At 48.4% G+C, this 16,816-nt stretch overlaps 1 protein-coding gene across 1 annotated transcript in view; it reads right to left on the reverse strand.

Annotated features, from left to right (window-relative positions):
* Positions 1-12,494: 12,494 nt before the first annotated feature.
* The window catches only part of ap1b1 (adaptor related protein complex 1 subunit beta 1), a 29,062-nt gene continuing 24,740 nt past the window's right edge, over positions 12,495-16,816 (reverse strand). The window contains exon 21 of the mRNA XM_035379274.1: positions 12,495-12,612. Coding sequence (XP_035235165.1) covers positions 12,538-12,612 — 75 coding nt within the window. The 3' untranslated portion in view covers positions 12,495-12,537. The remainder of the gene's footprint in view (positions 12,613-16,816) is intronic.

Genomic DNA, 16,816 nt, shown 5'->3' on the forward strand with positions numbered 1-16,816 from the left:
ACCTGGATTGTTTGATTTAGTTTTGCCATCCAAGATCTTGACACAGCTGAAAAATTATTTTCCAATTACTGCATGGAGGGCGTTGATACAACACAACCAGAGGGGAAAGAGAGAGTTTTTCCCCATAACCTTTTTGCGTCCTCTCATTCTGCGAGTAAAAATACTGCAGCTTTAAACTTTGTTATACCCCGTTATATTAAAAAAAAATACTATTTGTTTCTCTATTTCCATTCAAAGCTCTTTAAAATAGATCATGATTTCGAAACAAAATTAATAGTATGGATGCAGGGTTTGTTCGAGGAACTTTTATCGCCTACCTCGCGCGAGGCACATTCAGGTCAAGCCTCTTCCTTATTACCACGACAACGGGCTAATCTGGTTGTCAGGAGAGACGTTCAAACAGAAATGATTTATTATTGTGTTTAATAAGCACCGCGAGAGCAAAACATATCCCTCGGTTGGCGAAGCAGTTTTTCCGTTTAGGTTCTAAAAGATATTGAAACACAGCTTCCATTGCCAACCCCTACTCCCCACGTCAACCTTCAAGCTTGTGTGTTTTTATTTATTTTAAACACCACTTTCGCCCAAACGTAGGTTACGGTTACCTGCTGCAGGTAGACTAGCCTACGCGATGGAAAACAAACATCGTAAACATCGTTTACTACTAGCCTGATAAAGGAGAAACATCCTGTGGGCGTCACATGACTGTGTAGGCTACCGGACAATGGAAAACTAAACAAAACCCCCCAGTTTATAGCTATATCAGTCATCAGCCAGATACGGCAAGAACCTGAAATTACCTGAAATGAGTGAGTACCAACCAAAAAAATAAAATAAATAAATAATAATAATACATCAATGTGGTAGAACTGTGGATGGTAGGTAGGCTACTTCCATAGATCCCTACCTGACTCGTGCTGGCCGGGAAAGATGAAATTGGCGGGACGTCCAAAATCTTCAGGTCGTACATGCTTCCGTTCAGAATCACCGAGGGCCTGTACACGTACCTGGATTTGGTGGGGGTGTAAACCTCGGAAAAGTCATTATAGATAAACTGACGGATAATTGAAGTTTTCCCGACACCCGGGGCACCAATCACTGCAATACTGAGCGTCTCGACCATTCCTGGAACATCAGCACCATGGAGAGAGAAATCCCAAAGCCGTGAGGTCGGCAACGCAGTATAACCAAAATCTTCAGCTTTCACCGTTATATAGAGGACTTGTTCTGTTGTACAATGATAATTGAATGTTCCGAAGCACCCAGTAGTTAGCGAACCTTAGGCTACATGTTCACGCTTTACTTCATCGGTGATCAACAAATATGCCAATAAAGAAACGATTTGTTAAATGAGACGAAGCAAAACAATTCTTCAATAAGGCCGGTTTTTTTTTTTTTTTTTTTGCGCGTTCAAGTTGCAACACGCAGTTAAACAGCCTTGTGTTCTGAAGTCATTTTTCCGAAGAAAAAAACAGCAGACCTTTCTCGATGTTGCGTCTCCTCAAACTAAAAAAAATAATCATTTTAAACACCCAACACAGCTGAAGAGCTTTCGCAACGTCGGCGCATTCCACAGGAGAGCGAAGCTGCGGTCGTCAATCTTTAGAAAGAAAACCCCCACTCCTTTGAATCCCCGCGTCTCCTCCAAGGCAACATAAAGTCTGCCCCCGCAAATTCCACCTGCAGATCATATTAGGATTGGAGTCGCGCAAATTCCATTGGTCCCATTCTCTATTATTGCGGGCGCTTGCTTTTCTCAGTCAGCTCTTCTTCGCGCACACTTTGATGTACTCATCTCCAACCGACTCGCCAAGGACGCCTGACAGAGGTCCCTCGCGCTCGATAAAAATCCGGGCGCGCGCCAGCGTACGATTCCAGTACAAATAAATGTCCGTAAGTTCCGGGGAGGTCATTAGCCCGACTAGCGTTGACTCGAGACGAGTCGCAGTTTCATCACTGGGGATCCAGAATGCAATATTCGCACATTAGGCTGTTTCGTTCAGCCGTCGAGTGTTGCGGACGTACCGGGAGCAGATTCAATAGCTCTTCTGCTCAATGTGTGCGAGACAGAGAGTGTGTGTGTGTATGTGTGTGTGTGTGTGTGTGTGAGTGAGAGAGACACAGGGAGAGAGAGAGGGTACGTTGGTGATTGTTATTTCCAGTGGCATTCCATAATGCGCTTTGTTGATAATGAGCAATGTCTCCATTTTATTTGGTTTAGCTTGTTCTTCGGGAAACAAACGCAGATCATTACGAAATGCGGGCAATACGTGAAACGTGTTCAGGCTGTAGCATGCAATACTGTAGATACTTTTCAGTTTTTTTCAGTAACAGCTTTTTTGCAGCAGATTTTTCTAAGCGAAAAAGTCATTTAAAAAAAAATTTCGTTCAAAGAGGAAACTAATCAGTTCATTTCTCATACTCATTGGCGCAGTTGTCGGTCTTATTTAACCTGTGGCGTTCGGTCGACAATATAGAAAGGTTATCGTCACGTCAGCGCGTGAAGCCCTGAGATTGCCCATTCCGTGGTGGTAGTCTTCGAATTGCCTTTCCAAAGCATAACCTGTGTTTAACCAGTCACCACACATCGATTTCCCCTCCCCTGTATGCATTCACCACACGAATCAAACAAATACCCAACACACAAATGCCCACACAGTTCATGGCAATTACAAAGCAAATGCACGGTCAAATGCCTACAAGTCAAGGCACGCGTAAGACACGCCTTTTGAACGATTTGCGCCTTTTGAAATCTCATCAAAAACAGACAATTAACGCGCACGCGGTCGCTGGAAAGTCATGGTTATTTTCTAGGTAGCAAGGACTGCAAAACGGCTGTCATTTGCTCTCCTGTTTTTTTTCCCCCTCAACCATCTGCCACCCTGTTCAGCATTCAGGAAGACTCGCATTCCCTTTTGGCCAACCATCCAATCATCTATAATCAGCATTTTGGAGTAGAACGTACAACTACACAGCCGTCCAAAGGACATGGGAACTAAGCCTACCAGCGCAAGCCCTTCAGACAAGCTGCTTATGCTAAAATTTGCTGTCTCACACAAACCTGCACTGTTATTTTTTTACATTATTATTATTATTTTTTTATTAGAGTACCATCGCAGAAAATGCCTGCACAACAGGTTACCACAGCCCAAAAAACACCAGAGGGATGCACAAACTAGAGTGATGATGTCACAGGCAGCCACACAGGTGCCCAATCACACAGCAGATTCACCATTGAGCGACCAGGCAGGTTTACCGTCGGATGACACCCTCCCCCCCTCGGGCAAAGCTACAGCCAATTAAATGGCACCTCAGAGTTCCCACTGGTGTAATACAGACTCTAGCCTACTCTGGACCTCTCTGGCTTGAGTGACAGGTGTGGATACGCCACCAGCAAGCTCATGTCACCGCTATCCCAAGTGCCTGGATGAGATATGAGAAGACCAACGTGACAGGGTTTCATATCTCTGTACGTTAATCCTGATGATGGAAATCTTAGCCAGACGATAAGGCCGGCTAATGCCTCAACCAGAGGGTTCAGCTCACAGACTTACAGGGGGCGATTCGGAATACTCTGCCACGCAGTTAAATATGGATTTAGGATAAAACGCGTTATATCTGTAGCTTTTCTCATCTGGGCTCATTAAAGGAAACATCATTCAGAATAGTGAAAACCACTGAACGCGTACACAAGTGAGCAAAAAATAAATAAATAAATAAATAAATAAAAACGTTTGACTCCATCTAAATATCTACTTGGCCCCAATGATACCATGTAGGTTCAACTCACTGATATAATGGTTTAATTTGTTGATCTTGGGCTGCTGTTTAGTACATGAAAGGTTTTCTTTTTTTTTTTTTCTTTTTTTTGCATTGCATGTACTGTGATCAGCCTGTAAACCGCACTGTGCTATGCACTCAAACCACAAGTTTGGCCGACGTGTTAATCGAATTTGACAGTAGACAGTGGCGAGGTGTGAGGTGTCCTGTGGTCCTGTCTGTGATAATTTGGTAAGGAACCTGTTCTTTCCATACCAGTGCGACCATACCACCATCTCCTCCAGTTTTGTTCTTTCATTTTCAAAATCCTATTTAGAGAGTCATGCCCAGACTTCAGACTATCCTGCCTCAGGATTTTGGCAATTTGTCCAACTGTGCATCGCCAAACTGGATTCACAGCTGCCACAGACACTGCCCATACTCCACATGGGACGTCCCGTAGAATGCATTGCTGTACCTTGCACGGGCGTGTTGGCGACACGTATCATTGCACATCCACAAAAAAAAGTCCCTGTGTGGGGTAGCATCATTTACCCTACACAGAGGTATTAGAGGCATTTAGCAGACACTCTTATCCAGGACAGCTTGGAAATCTTTCAGTTTGGCATTGTGCATCCATTTATACAGCAGGATATTCTTCTGAAGCAATGCAGGTTAAGGACCTTGCCCAACAATACAACGACAGTGTCCTCCCTGTGGAATCGAACCTGCAACCCCAGAGAACGTCCATTATGATCATCATCGCCGTGTGTGCGTGTATGTGTGTGTGAGTGAGAGTGAGAGTGTGTGTGTGTGTGTGTATGTGTGTGTGTGTGTTTTTTTCCCAGGTATTGATTGACACGGGCACAGTGGAAGAGCAAAATTACTGCCACCGATTGATTTAACAATTTACTCGATAAATACGAATTTCACGCGGACCGACTGTTGAAGTACACAGTCAGTGTATCTGATTGACAATCAAATGTACAACGCAACATAACATAGCTTCTATTTTTACATACCACTTATTGTTTAGACAAATAGATATTTACTGAAGCAATTCAGACCAAGTACCTTGCCCCACCTGTGCATCGATCCTCAACCTACAAGTCAATTTTCCTAATCACTACACCACACAGCAGCCAGAAATATTGTGATGTTTATTTTTTTTTAAATTTTTGTAATGCCCTGCGATAGATTGGCGGCATGTCCAGGGTGTATTCCTGCCTCTTGCCCAATGCACCCACCGCGACCCTGCCCAGGATAAGTCGGGCATAGATAATGGATGAATGGATTGATTTTTTTTGTAACAAAAATAAAATAACGATGTTTACCAAAGAAATGAGACTGTTGCAAGGGAAACGGCATCGTTCTAAGTAGCAATAATGTCACAAGCGAAAGCGTTTCTGGGAAGACGGATGAACTATTGAGTGCAGGATCGCAGGGCCGTCTGGGCTGCGTTATTCTGACCGTTATCTGAAAAGACACAAGCACGACTGGTCGTGAACTTCATTTCCATGATCCACTCGCAGACACACTGTCAGTTTTAACCACGACGGATTTTTACTGTTCGCGTAAAGCTTCGGCAGAGGATGCCGTAGATATAATGCTAGCCCGCTGTCGCCATTGTAAACGGGTAACAAATGCTTGCAACTGCTTGCTCGTGAGATTAGCCGTTTAAAACATTCTGTTGATTTACTCCAGTATTACGAGAGTCCTTTTACTTTGTTGAAATACCAACCTGGGGCCTTTATTGGTCCATAAATAGCGAGCTATACGGCGAGACGCATCGGATAGTATTCACTCATGCTTTTCACAAACCGCTTTTTAAACACTAAACTACCATAAGCGGTGAACAGGCCTTCCATCAGCTCAGAAATGTCTACTGCCAAAGCTGTACACATCTGTACAGCAATCTAGTCCTGTAATCCACTCTAATACAGCCTTCATGAAATACAGTAAGTGGTGTACACATGCATACATTTATACATGTCAATGCAAAGACATACACATAAAAATATATGGCAAAATAAAATGAAATAAAACAGGGTTAATAACAGCAATGGTTAGGAATGGTTTAGGTTTAGATCAGGGCTGCCCTGTTCCTGGAGAGCATCCATCCTGTAGGTTTTCATTTCAACCCTAGTTTGGCACACCTGATTCTACTAATTGGCAGCTTTCAAAGTGTAAAATAAGATTAATTTGTCATTCTCCTTCTATCTCCGGGGACTAGTTTGGAAGAAAAAAAAAATGTAATGTGGATTTGAATTATTCTTATTTTTTAATCCCATTTTTTGCCTCCCAGGATCAGATTTATCTATAGATATATTGGCCAACCAAACCAAAAGCAGAAATGGAATATTCAAAAAAAGAAAAACAGATTTTCTATTGAATTGTTCCAGGGGTTATTCGATCTAATTTGTTCACAGTAAAAACATTAAACTGACAGTTCAATCAACTTAATAAACGAGTAAATACGTAAACGAGTAAGCAAGTCAACTTAATAAAGAAATTACTGAGTAAGCAAGTAAATGCATGAATTATCCGTTCAAAAATACAGTGTTCCGTTTAGTGGTGTAGAAAATCATCTCGGGCCGTCCTGATCATTCACTGGTCTGTCGCCGCATGTAAAAATGATGAAATGTAGGGGTAACTAACGAGCGCTCAATGCTCCTAAAGTACCCAGAACCGCTGAGCTAGTGATTACACCGGAGGAAGACGCATCTCTTTTCCGTGCTAATCCGAGTCCTAGCATCAATCTTCTGTGTTGTAGCCATAGCGATGCTGCATTTTTTAAAAATTGCTGTACGCATACAGATACATGCACAAGTCTTCCGTGACGGTCATTACTTGTAGCGTTACTGCGATACATGAACGCTGTGAAAAGCGGTCTAGCATGCAAAGTTTGCTAAGAAGCTTCAGCATTGTCATTTTAATTCATGATGTTCCACTGTGTACCTGTATATTTGCTGAGAGGAGACGGACGTAAGTCTCGTTTGTCAGTGACGTCACTTAACTATGCAACCACCGGAATATGATGTTGTTACCTGCTTTTTACTTACTGATAAAAAGAGTTCACCGCTTTTTGTTACATAGCAACATGGTCCTTCATAACGACCGCTTACATCATTACAAATGTTAGGGAAAAATCAAGTATCAATATATATGCACAATTAAACTATTTTCAACCAAATTAAATATTCCAGCAACAGATGTTTACATGTTAGTTATATTTACTGCTAAATATCTTTGGAATCAACCATGGCACAGAAAAAAAAGAGTGGCATAAAGGCACTGATTTTAAAACTTACTTTAGACAAAAAAATAAGTTCATGAATAAAAAATCCAGCAATCCAAGGTCAATGCACTGCACGCTGAGTGAAATGCCAGTCGATGCAAATACTCTAACCTTTCCTAATTACTGCGGTCGGGGTAATCAGGGACTCAAAGTACGGGCTATCGCAGTTATGTCCCCCTGATAACACACTGAGCTGCGTGGACAGACATCAGTGTCAGAAGTATGCACACACATCGCGCGGAACATCTACAGCTCCGAAAATGTCAGGCAACATAATTAATGTGCGGCGGCCATGTTATCGTTATGGTTTTGCCTAACCTTGTCACAAGAGGAAAGGGTAATGTTGGCATCAGAACTAAAGAACATGCATGTCCACAAGAGCCATTATAAAAATATCAGCGTGGAATTTGCACTTGCTCCATAGAGAGGACTAGATACTCATACCCCTGACACCAGACAATAAGGGCACTAACAGTAATGGGAAGAACTTCTGGGTAAACATAGGACACAAACATGCTAGTTTTGCATCTTTTGCAAGTCCTGATCTCTCAGAACACATCCCTGGGGTCGGATATTGCAATTGCACAAACATACTGTACAGTGGCATGCCACTTTTATAGCACTGCAATAAGTAGTAACATCTCCACCATCGTGACGTACGACAGAAACCTCCGGAGAAGTCTTCTGCAAAGCTTCTCAGGATTAACTTCCTGGTTCAACAGATGGAATGTTCGAAACATAACAGAACGTTGGGCTAATTGAACAAAGCCCCCTGGAGCGGCGAGTGCGCTCGGAAGGAAGTAAGTGGCTCCCCCTAGAGGCCAAGTCATCCACCTGGCATTGTGGAGAACCTCTCTCTTAGCGCATTTTACGAGGACAGAACGGAGGCGGAGAGGACAAGGAAATTTAGTATGCACCCCTCCACTTTAATGGGTCCCCAGAGGAAGCGTTAAGCCTGTGTTGCCGCGCTTTCGCCCAGTACAGGTAATCCGACAGATTAGCTGCCTCCAGAAATCACCACGAGACGTTCGCACAGCCTACAATGAAATTAGAAGCGTTTTCCGGAATAAGCTAAAAAAAAAACCCGACTCGGCGACCTTCGGAATCCCCCCTTCCGCTTCGCACGTTCTCCACGAGCGGCGATTTCCCCGCTTTTACAGCTTCAGCGAGCAGGGAATACAGAGGTCACCTTGAGGACGGCGGCGTAGCCTATTAATTTATCCAATTATGCGACGAAACGCGCAGGAGGGAGCCTGAGGCCAGGCCGGCGGCTGGATCGCGCCCCCGCCCCGTCCCGCCCCGGGACTCCGCGACCTTCGCTGCGCTCAACACCCACCCACCCCCCCCGGGCCCTAATTATTATTATTTTAAACAGTTCACCCTTTTCCTTCAGTTTCAGTTCTAATCATCCTGCGGAAAGCTCAGGATATTCAAGGTCTGCTTAAAGGAGAGACAGACACCCCGCCAAAAAAATAAAACAAAAATAAATAAATAAATAAAACCCCAAGAATAAATACCAAAAAAGGGATTCTGGGACTAGGAAACCCAAACATGTCAATACTCTGCTTCACCAATTACTCACAGACGCCAAGGAGAGCCCGTCAGACGGCCAGAATAAGAGTCAATTTCACAGCAATCTCATTTGCTGGAGGAGACTGCAGCAGTGCATTGTGAGCAAAGCAGGCGGTTCATCCTTAAACCTATTTAAAGCCAACATGTACCAACTGCCAAATGCAAAAAAAAAAAAAAAACACCCCACCTGGACTCAGGTGAGAACAGGTGAAAAATACCCCGTTGTTTTGAGGGTTACACGATTACAGGAAGCATGTAGAATGGGCAGCGGTGAAGAGCTACAAGTCAAAGCATCATAAGCGGCGAAACCAACATCCCGCGCTGCAGCTGGACCCTGTAGGGACACACTTCTCCATGCCTCCATGTGAACCCCTGCAGGCTGGTCCCAGAAGTGCACGCCCCCCCCCCCCGGTAATGGATCACACCGCCACGCTTTCCCATACCGCGTTCATTAGGACCCCCCCCCCCCGCCAGCCCCATCAACCTCCCCCACCTCCACTTTCCTTAAGTGGAGCCGCCATTTAGTCATTTAAAAGCTAAACGTATGTTCGTGACACGGCCACCGATGTCGCTCGCTGGTCACCGAGCCGGAAGATATACGGAAAGCACATTAGGAACATTCTTCTGCTTAACGACTCGAGCCAAGCACTCGGTTTTAAGATATACGACCCATCTTGCCGAGTAAAAGGACGATCATGCGAAATGTAATTTCATTTCTTTTGGTACACGTACTGATCGTCCTTGTGCTGCACTTGAACAATGAAAGATCATATAGGTACAGGAAAACAGCATTATATAGCATAGCAAAACGCAGCCCAACCACACCCTGATCATCTTCGATACAGAGTACATTTTTACAAAAGAATGGGGGGGGGGCATTTGGTATTCACATTGTCCAATGATTCAACAAGCAGTTCACACATCTCCCCCACAAACAAGAAAAGTCACTACAGCCTCCTCCCCCGCATAGCACGTGTTAGCACGTAGGCTGACATCCACCCCCCCTCCGAGCACGTGCTAGCGTGTAGGCTACCGTTCACAGAGCAGCCTGCGCTGGGCCCTCAAAGCGTCGGCAGAGTCACACGCGTCACACTGCGAGTAGGAAAAGTCTTCTGAGTTCACGGTAGAGTTGCCAGATTTAGAATCAGTTGATAACCGGACAACATGCACAGCTGATAGCGTCACCCCTAACAAGGTCGGCAGCTGCCGAACCGACGTCCGATCGGGGGAACGTTTTTTATAGGATCAGGGAGTTGCCGGCACGCCAATCCATTAGAAACGAACGCTAAATTTCATCCATCAATTACTGTGACCGCACGTTACATTGTCCGGACGGGACCACAAAAAAACCCGCACGTGTACGAACAATTTGAAAACCGAACTGTCTGGCGAAAACGGGCCAGGCGGAAACGCGCGAGTGAGGGTTTCTCCCGAGACTGTGGCGCCACCTCGAAACGCAACGGAAATACAGACGGACGCGGTGCGGGTTCAAGAGGAACTGAGCGGCTTTTGTAGGCGATACTCGAGGTACACTCTGCTTTTCTTCTGCCTGCATTACATCCACTAGCCAAATGGTCTAATTCAGCAGCTGCTCCAAGCCTGATTACAGTGACAACCGTCTGGCAGACACTCTCAATCCCAAGCAATCACTCAAACCTGCTGCAGGTCTACCAAACCTTAAACGAGCACTCAAACCTGCTGCAGGTCTACCAAACCTTAAACGAGCACCCGAACCTGCTGCAGGTCTACCAAACCTTAAACGAGAACTCGAACCTGCTGCAGGTCTACCAAACCTTAAACGGGCACTCAAACCTGCTGCAGGTCTACCAAACCTAAAGGAACACTCACGAGCTGAACATATTAAACATTAATGGGATACACATACAGCCATTTTCTTTTGAGGTGTGAAAGATTTTTATTATCATTTAGGTATACACTTTTAATTTTTTCATTCATTTATTTATTTATACAAACGCTACAATCCCAACACCAAACCCACAGAGCCCACACCCGAAAACAGATGACCGCAGCAGCAGTCCGGAGAAGCACAAGATCACAGTCGATCGCTTCACAACCCTCCGTGTCTCTGTGGGGAGGAGGGGTCAGTCGAATAGCCAGAGAGATGACGGGGCCTAGGGGGATCAGCCAATTTGGGCTGATCATAGACCCCAGGGCCATCTTAGGGAAAGACTGCACTCCAAACAACAACCCACTGCTCAGGTACACTCTAATAAAACAAAACAAGGGAGAGCCAGTGGAATGACAGAGAGACTATGGAGGGATAGAGGGAGGGGCAACTAAGCAAAGCCTGCTGCTCCTACACACTCAGTGACGCGCACACACACACACACACGCATACAGACACACACACACACGCATACAGACACACACACGCATGCACACACACACACACACACACACACACACACACACACACACACACGCATACACACATGCATACAGACACACATACACACACACACACATGCATACAGACACACACACACACGCATACAGACACACACACGCATGCACACACACACACATGCGCACACAAGCACACACGCACGTGCGCACACACACAGACGCACACTCTCTCTCACACACACACACAGAAGCCAGAATGCAATTTTACTAAAACAGCAGAATCCAGAAAAACAACAGCATGATTCCACACAACACAAAAAAAGCAAAAAAACAAAAAACACCTCAAAAAACAAACAAACAAACAACAAAACCCTACTGGGTCACTTCATGGGGAAGGGGCGGGCGGGCAAGGGTGCCGGGAGGGGGGGGGAAGCAGGCCAACTGTCTGCACCCTAAATTTTTGTAGTGTTCCCGGAAGTGAGATACACCGTCCAATGCTCTCACACCACAGGGGGGGGGGGTCAACGCCTAAATTCAGGAGAGGCGGGGAGCGACTGCACTCCATCTGACCGGCACCTCAGACACACAGAAGGAAATTCACCAGAACACCCCGGGACACGGAGTCACCCCCACAGACTGGGGCTGAGCAGCCGAAAACATTTTAAGAGAAGAAGGATTTGACCTGAAGGGAGTCCTGCAGCCAGACGGACATTTACTGACACGACGATGGCGGAGCGGCGTGAACTCTGATTGGCTAACGCGGGGCGAGGAGAGGAAACGCTGAATCAGCAGATACTGGAGCCAGCGCGAAGCCTTCCCAGCATGCACTGGCTGCAGAGACAGGCTCCCGCAGCACCAGCAGGGCCCGGGGGAGCCCGCCTGCTTTTAGGGAGCGCCATTTTGGGATGCTGTCTGGGTAGGGGGGGTGGGGACCGAGCCGGACAGGAGGAAAACAGGACGCCAGTCATGAGGGACAGGCGACAGGGCCGCTGGCTGGAGAGGGGTACAGCGGGTCTGGAGGGGGGGTACAGTGCTATGATGATCCACAGCACAGGACGTTTCTAAGCCTCTTATGATGGGGGGGCAGGGTGACAGGGGACAGAGGGGCAGAGAGACTTTAGGGAGCCACCCCAGCCTGTGAAGAATAGGTTTAAAAAAAAAAAAAAACTAAAAAAAAAAAAAACTAATTTTGTGCAGTTGTTCATACGGGACTAGGACGTTTCACCATGTTACCAGGCATGTAAGAAAAGAGGGCAAGGTGGTGCGTGTATGAGGGGGTGGGGTAGGGAGGTGTAGGTAAGGGGGGGGGGGGGGTGTGGGTAAGGGGGGTGGGGCAGGGAGGTGTGGGTAAGGGGGGGCAGGGAGGGCAAACTGGTGCAGGAGGAGCAGTTCAGAAAGTGTGAGGTGCGTAATGGACCCCCAACCCCCCCAAAACACAACCGTCCAAACCCCTCAACCCCCCCTCCACTCCCCCTCCACTCCCCCTCCACCCCCCCTCAACCCCCCCTCCAACCCCCCGATCCAGCAGACCCCCTCCAGGCTCAGTTCTTCAGCACCATCTCGTAGGACTGGAACACGAACGGGGAGACCTCTGAGGCTCTGCACTTGAGAGAGAGCTGTGGAGAGAGGGAGAGAGAGAGAGGGACAGAGGGAGGGAGAGAGAGAGAGAGGGAGAGAGGGAGAGAGACAGAGTCACTCTGCTGAGCTGCTGGCTCATCCTCTACAGCCAGGACAGTGTCCCCCAGCTCAGCACGCACTCATTCACATACATCCATACAAATACATACACATAAAAAATATATGGCACGGTTAAGTTAAACAGGATTAATAACACTGTCAAGAATGGTTTCGGTTTAGATCAGGGCTGCCCAACCCTGTTCCTGGAGAGCTTCCGTCCGGTAGGTTTTCATTTCAACCCTAGTTTGGCACACCTGATTCTGCTAATTAGCAGGTCAATGTGACCTCCAGGCGTTTAATGAGGTGTGGCTTTGTTAGGGTTGGAGTGAAAACCTACAGGACGGTAGATCTCCAGGAACAGGGGTTGCTTGCCACTGCTCTACAGTAAGGACACTGTTCCCCTGCTTATCTCACAAGCACACTCACAGATGAGCGTCTGGAACATCCGGCATGAATGCAATTAATATCATCATTTTGGCACTAAAAAAAAAAAAACACAACCCACAAATAGCCTGTTTCTCATGCGGTGTTGACCGAGTGCTTCTCGAGCATGCTGGGGAAAAAAACAAACGCTAAGCCTGTTAGCGATGCGACAGCCAGCTCGCAACAATGCAGAAAAATAAATAAATAAATAAATAAATAACAGCGCCGCGGCAACGAAAGAATTTCCTCCGGAGCCGTTGGAGCTGCCGCAATTTACTGCCGGTTCTCTTCGGCGCACATCAAAGTGCCACGATCGCATTTAACGGCCAGACCGCGAGGCGCGTATAACTCACAAAAGCGCAATGACGGAAAATTCCAGCACTAATTAAAGGCCGTGTCCTCATCCTCAGCGCCCCTCAACAGCTCGAAACGTGCATCGAAACCCCCCGGTTGGCGCGACTCCCCCCCCCCCCCCCGTTTTTAAAAGAGCTGCACCTGCACTTCGCGCTCCCGCGACATACTGCAGGAACCAGCTCCACCATCGGACCCCCAGGCGCGAGCGTTTAATTCTATTTGCGGCCGAGAATAATTTATGAGCGATGGAAATGTTTCCTTTCATGATATCTTATCAACTCTCTGCAAAACAACATCCACCCTCCTCCCACCCCCCCCGCCCCCCCCCCCACGCCTTCATTTCCCCGTCTCCTCTGCTTTTGAAGTTTTCCTGCCTCACGTCGCTGCAGAATCCGCAGCTCGCAAAAGCGTCTCTATTTCACGACGATTCGCTCGGAGGAATTACCGGAATCCCCAATCAAACGGGGGCCCGGTCAAAAGAGGGACACTGACCACAGCTCTACCCCCTGGAGGGGGATATGGGGGGGGGGGGGCATTTCCTTGTATTACTAAGCTTACCATGTCTTGCTTGGCAGACGTCTGTGGTAGGACTGGGGCAAATCCAATTTAGATCCAGTCAATTCACAAAATTAACTGAAATTCAATTTATGAGCTGAAGAAACAATAATATGTCTACAGAATGGCCCACAGAGGTTCTCCAGTTAAATGAGCTGAGATTCAGTTCATTTCCTCGCACTAATTCAGACAGAACCCTGGTCCATGTCATAGAGATCTGGAGCTTGGTGGGGGGGGTGGGGGGGGGGGGGGTGGTTCAGGGTTCACGCCAGGTCTCTGGTCACCTGACGCCAGCGTGCGAGCGCAACTCGCCGTTCCCCGCCACATTCTGAGCTGTCGAGCAGCGAGCTCCGCGAGGGAACCGGCTCGTCCAGCGAGCGCTTAGCGTTCCGAGCTCCCGCAGAATTCCGAGCGCCCGCAGCATTCCGAGCTCCGGCGGCATTCAGAGCTCCCGGCAGTAAAACCCGGAGCAGCCGCTGCATGACCGGGAGCAGCTGGAGCGTGACTCCAGCGCACGGGGGCGGGGCCTTATTAATAGCACACACACCCGCTATCTCTCAGATCTGGATGCGTGTGTGTGTGTGTGTGTGTGTGGGGGTGGGAGAGACAGGAGGGAGGGAGAGAGTGGGAGAGATGGAGGGAATGAGGGAGAGACAGGAGGGAGGGAGGGAGAGGGAGAGATGGAGGGGATGAGGGAGTGACAGTGGGTAATAGACAGAAAGGGGGGAATGAGATATAAAATTTTTGTTTTAATTATTATTCATTAATTATTATTATTCATCTATTTACATCTGTAATGCATTTACTAATATTCCATGATGTTGCATTGCACTTCATATACACTGCAATGTTTCTGGCAACACATACTGAAATATGTCATGCCAGTAAAGCATTTTGAATTTAATTGAGAGAGAGAGGGAGGGAGAGAAAGGGGGAATGAGGGAGGGGGGGGAGAGAGAGAGAGAGAGAGAGAGAGAGGAGAGCAAGGGAAAGCACAATAAGACATACAGGAACACTGGGGGGTGGGTGGAGACACAAGCCTGTAACTGGGGTGTAGGGAACAGGGGGAGGGAGGGGGAGAGGAGCGGAGGAGAGAGAGATGAAAGGAGGAGCAGAAAGGCAGCGAGATGCAGAGAAGCGGTGCAGTAGAATGCGCTATGGGAGGGAGGGAGGGGGGATGACAGGAGCACGTCGGAGAGACAGAGAGAACAGAGGAGCGTGGCACGGGGGGGGGGGGGGGGGGGCGTGTTTCGGGGGGGGTGGGGGGGCGGAGGGGGGGGGGGGGGGGGCGGCGGGGGGGGGGGGCGATTTACAGCAGCGACACGCTGCGCCCGCATTCTATCACATCCCGTGCAATCAACCCGTTCTGCCTGGGGGGGGGGGGGGGGGGGGGGGGGGGAGCCAACCAGCCTGTGCCATTGGTCACCCAGTTGCCATGGGGACAGGGAACATCAGCACTGGCTCCCCCCGGCCCCATCGCCCCCCCCCCCCACTTCAGGAGGGGAACCAGGGGAAAGCCGGGGCAGTTAGCAGGAGCGGTGGAGACGAGGGGGGGGGGACGAGCGCACTCCGAAACGAAGGGGCCACAGCAGGGAGGTCACGCATCACAAACCCTCCCAATTTAAGTTCACCCCGCCGGCCAGCAGGGGGCCGAGGCTCTGGAGCTCCGTCACCCGGGATGACTCCGGCTCCGCCAGTTCACTGCGCTCAGCACCAGCGAGGAGGGAGAGGCTGCTGCAACGAGCCTGCTTTCAAACGAGCAGCGACTGATCGACCGACCAAACAACTGACCGACCGACCCAACAACTGACCAACCGACGGACTGTGGTCAGCCGACCGACCAACTGGCTAACTGACCGTGGGTGACCAACTGACCGTGCGACTGTGGGCGACCAATTGATCGACCAACTGACCGTGGTGACCATGGTCAAGCGACTGACCGACTGACTGACTGACCGACCAACAGAAAGACAGGCAAATATTTCTGGCTCCTAGCTGTGAGGGAGGGGCCGTTAGAGTTAGTGCTCTGGGGGGGGGGGGGGGGGGGGGCTGTGGGACCCTGTCAGCAGAGAGGGGCAGAGGTACAGTGGCGCCCCCTAAAGACAGCAAAAGGAAGGAAGGATAGAGGGATGAGACGCCTAAAGATGACTCAGAGGAAGAAAGGAAATTTATAAAAAAAGAAAGAACTCCGCTAAGCTCCACTTCCTGTACAAATGATGTCAGTGACACACGGGTGGGTGGCAATAAAAACATCAGAAAATAAAGAAACAAACAGGAACAGGAAGTCAACAAGGGCACAGAGAGAGAGAGAGAGAGAGAGGAGAGAGAGAGAGAGAGAGAGAGAGAGAGAGAGAGAGAGAGAGAGAGAGAGAGAGAGAGAGAGCAGAGAGAGAGAGAGAGAGAGAGAGAGAGAGAGAGAGAATGAAAATGAGAGAGAGAGAGAGAGAGAGAGAGAGGGAGGGGGAGAGAGAGAGACGAGAGAGAGAGAGAGAGAGAGAGGAGAGAGAGAGAGAGAGAGAGAGAGAGAGAGAGAGAGAGAGAGAGAGAGAGAGAGAGAGAGACATCCGCAGCATCCTACTTCAGGAGCAAAGACAGAAAAAAGGCAAAAATCAAGGGCAGCGCTGGAGGAGGGAGAATGACGCACCGACTGCCGTCTTTACGCCTGAACGCGAGCTCAACGCTGTTAAGAGGGGAGAGATCGGCGTCACGTCAACCGCGCGTCAAGGGCTCTCAGCTGGAGGAGCGCGGTGCTTTCCACACACACAGGCGACGCACAGACGCGTGCCGGGCGGAAGCGGGTTATTTCGGCGC

The sequence above is a fragment of the Anguilla anguilla genome, chromosome 10, assembly GCF_013347855.1.
Source record: "Anguilla anguilla isolate fAngAng1 chromosome 10, fAngAng1.pri, whole genome shotgun sequence".
NCBI classification, from domain to species: Eukaryota; Metazoa; Chordata; class Actinopteri; order Anguilliformes; family Anguillidae; genus Anguilla; species Anguilla anguilla.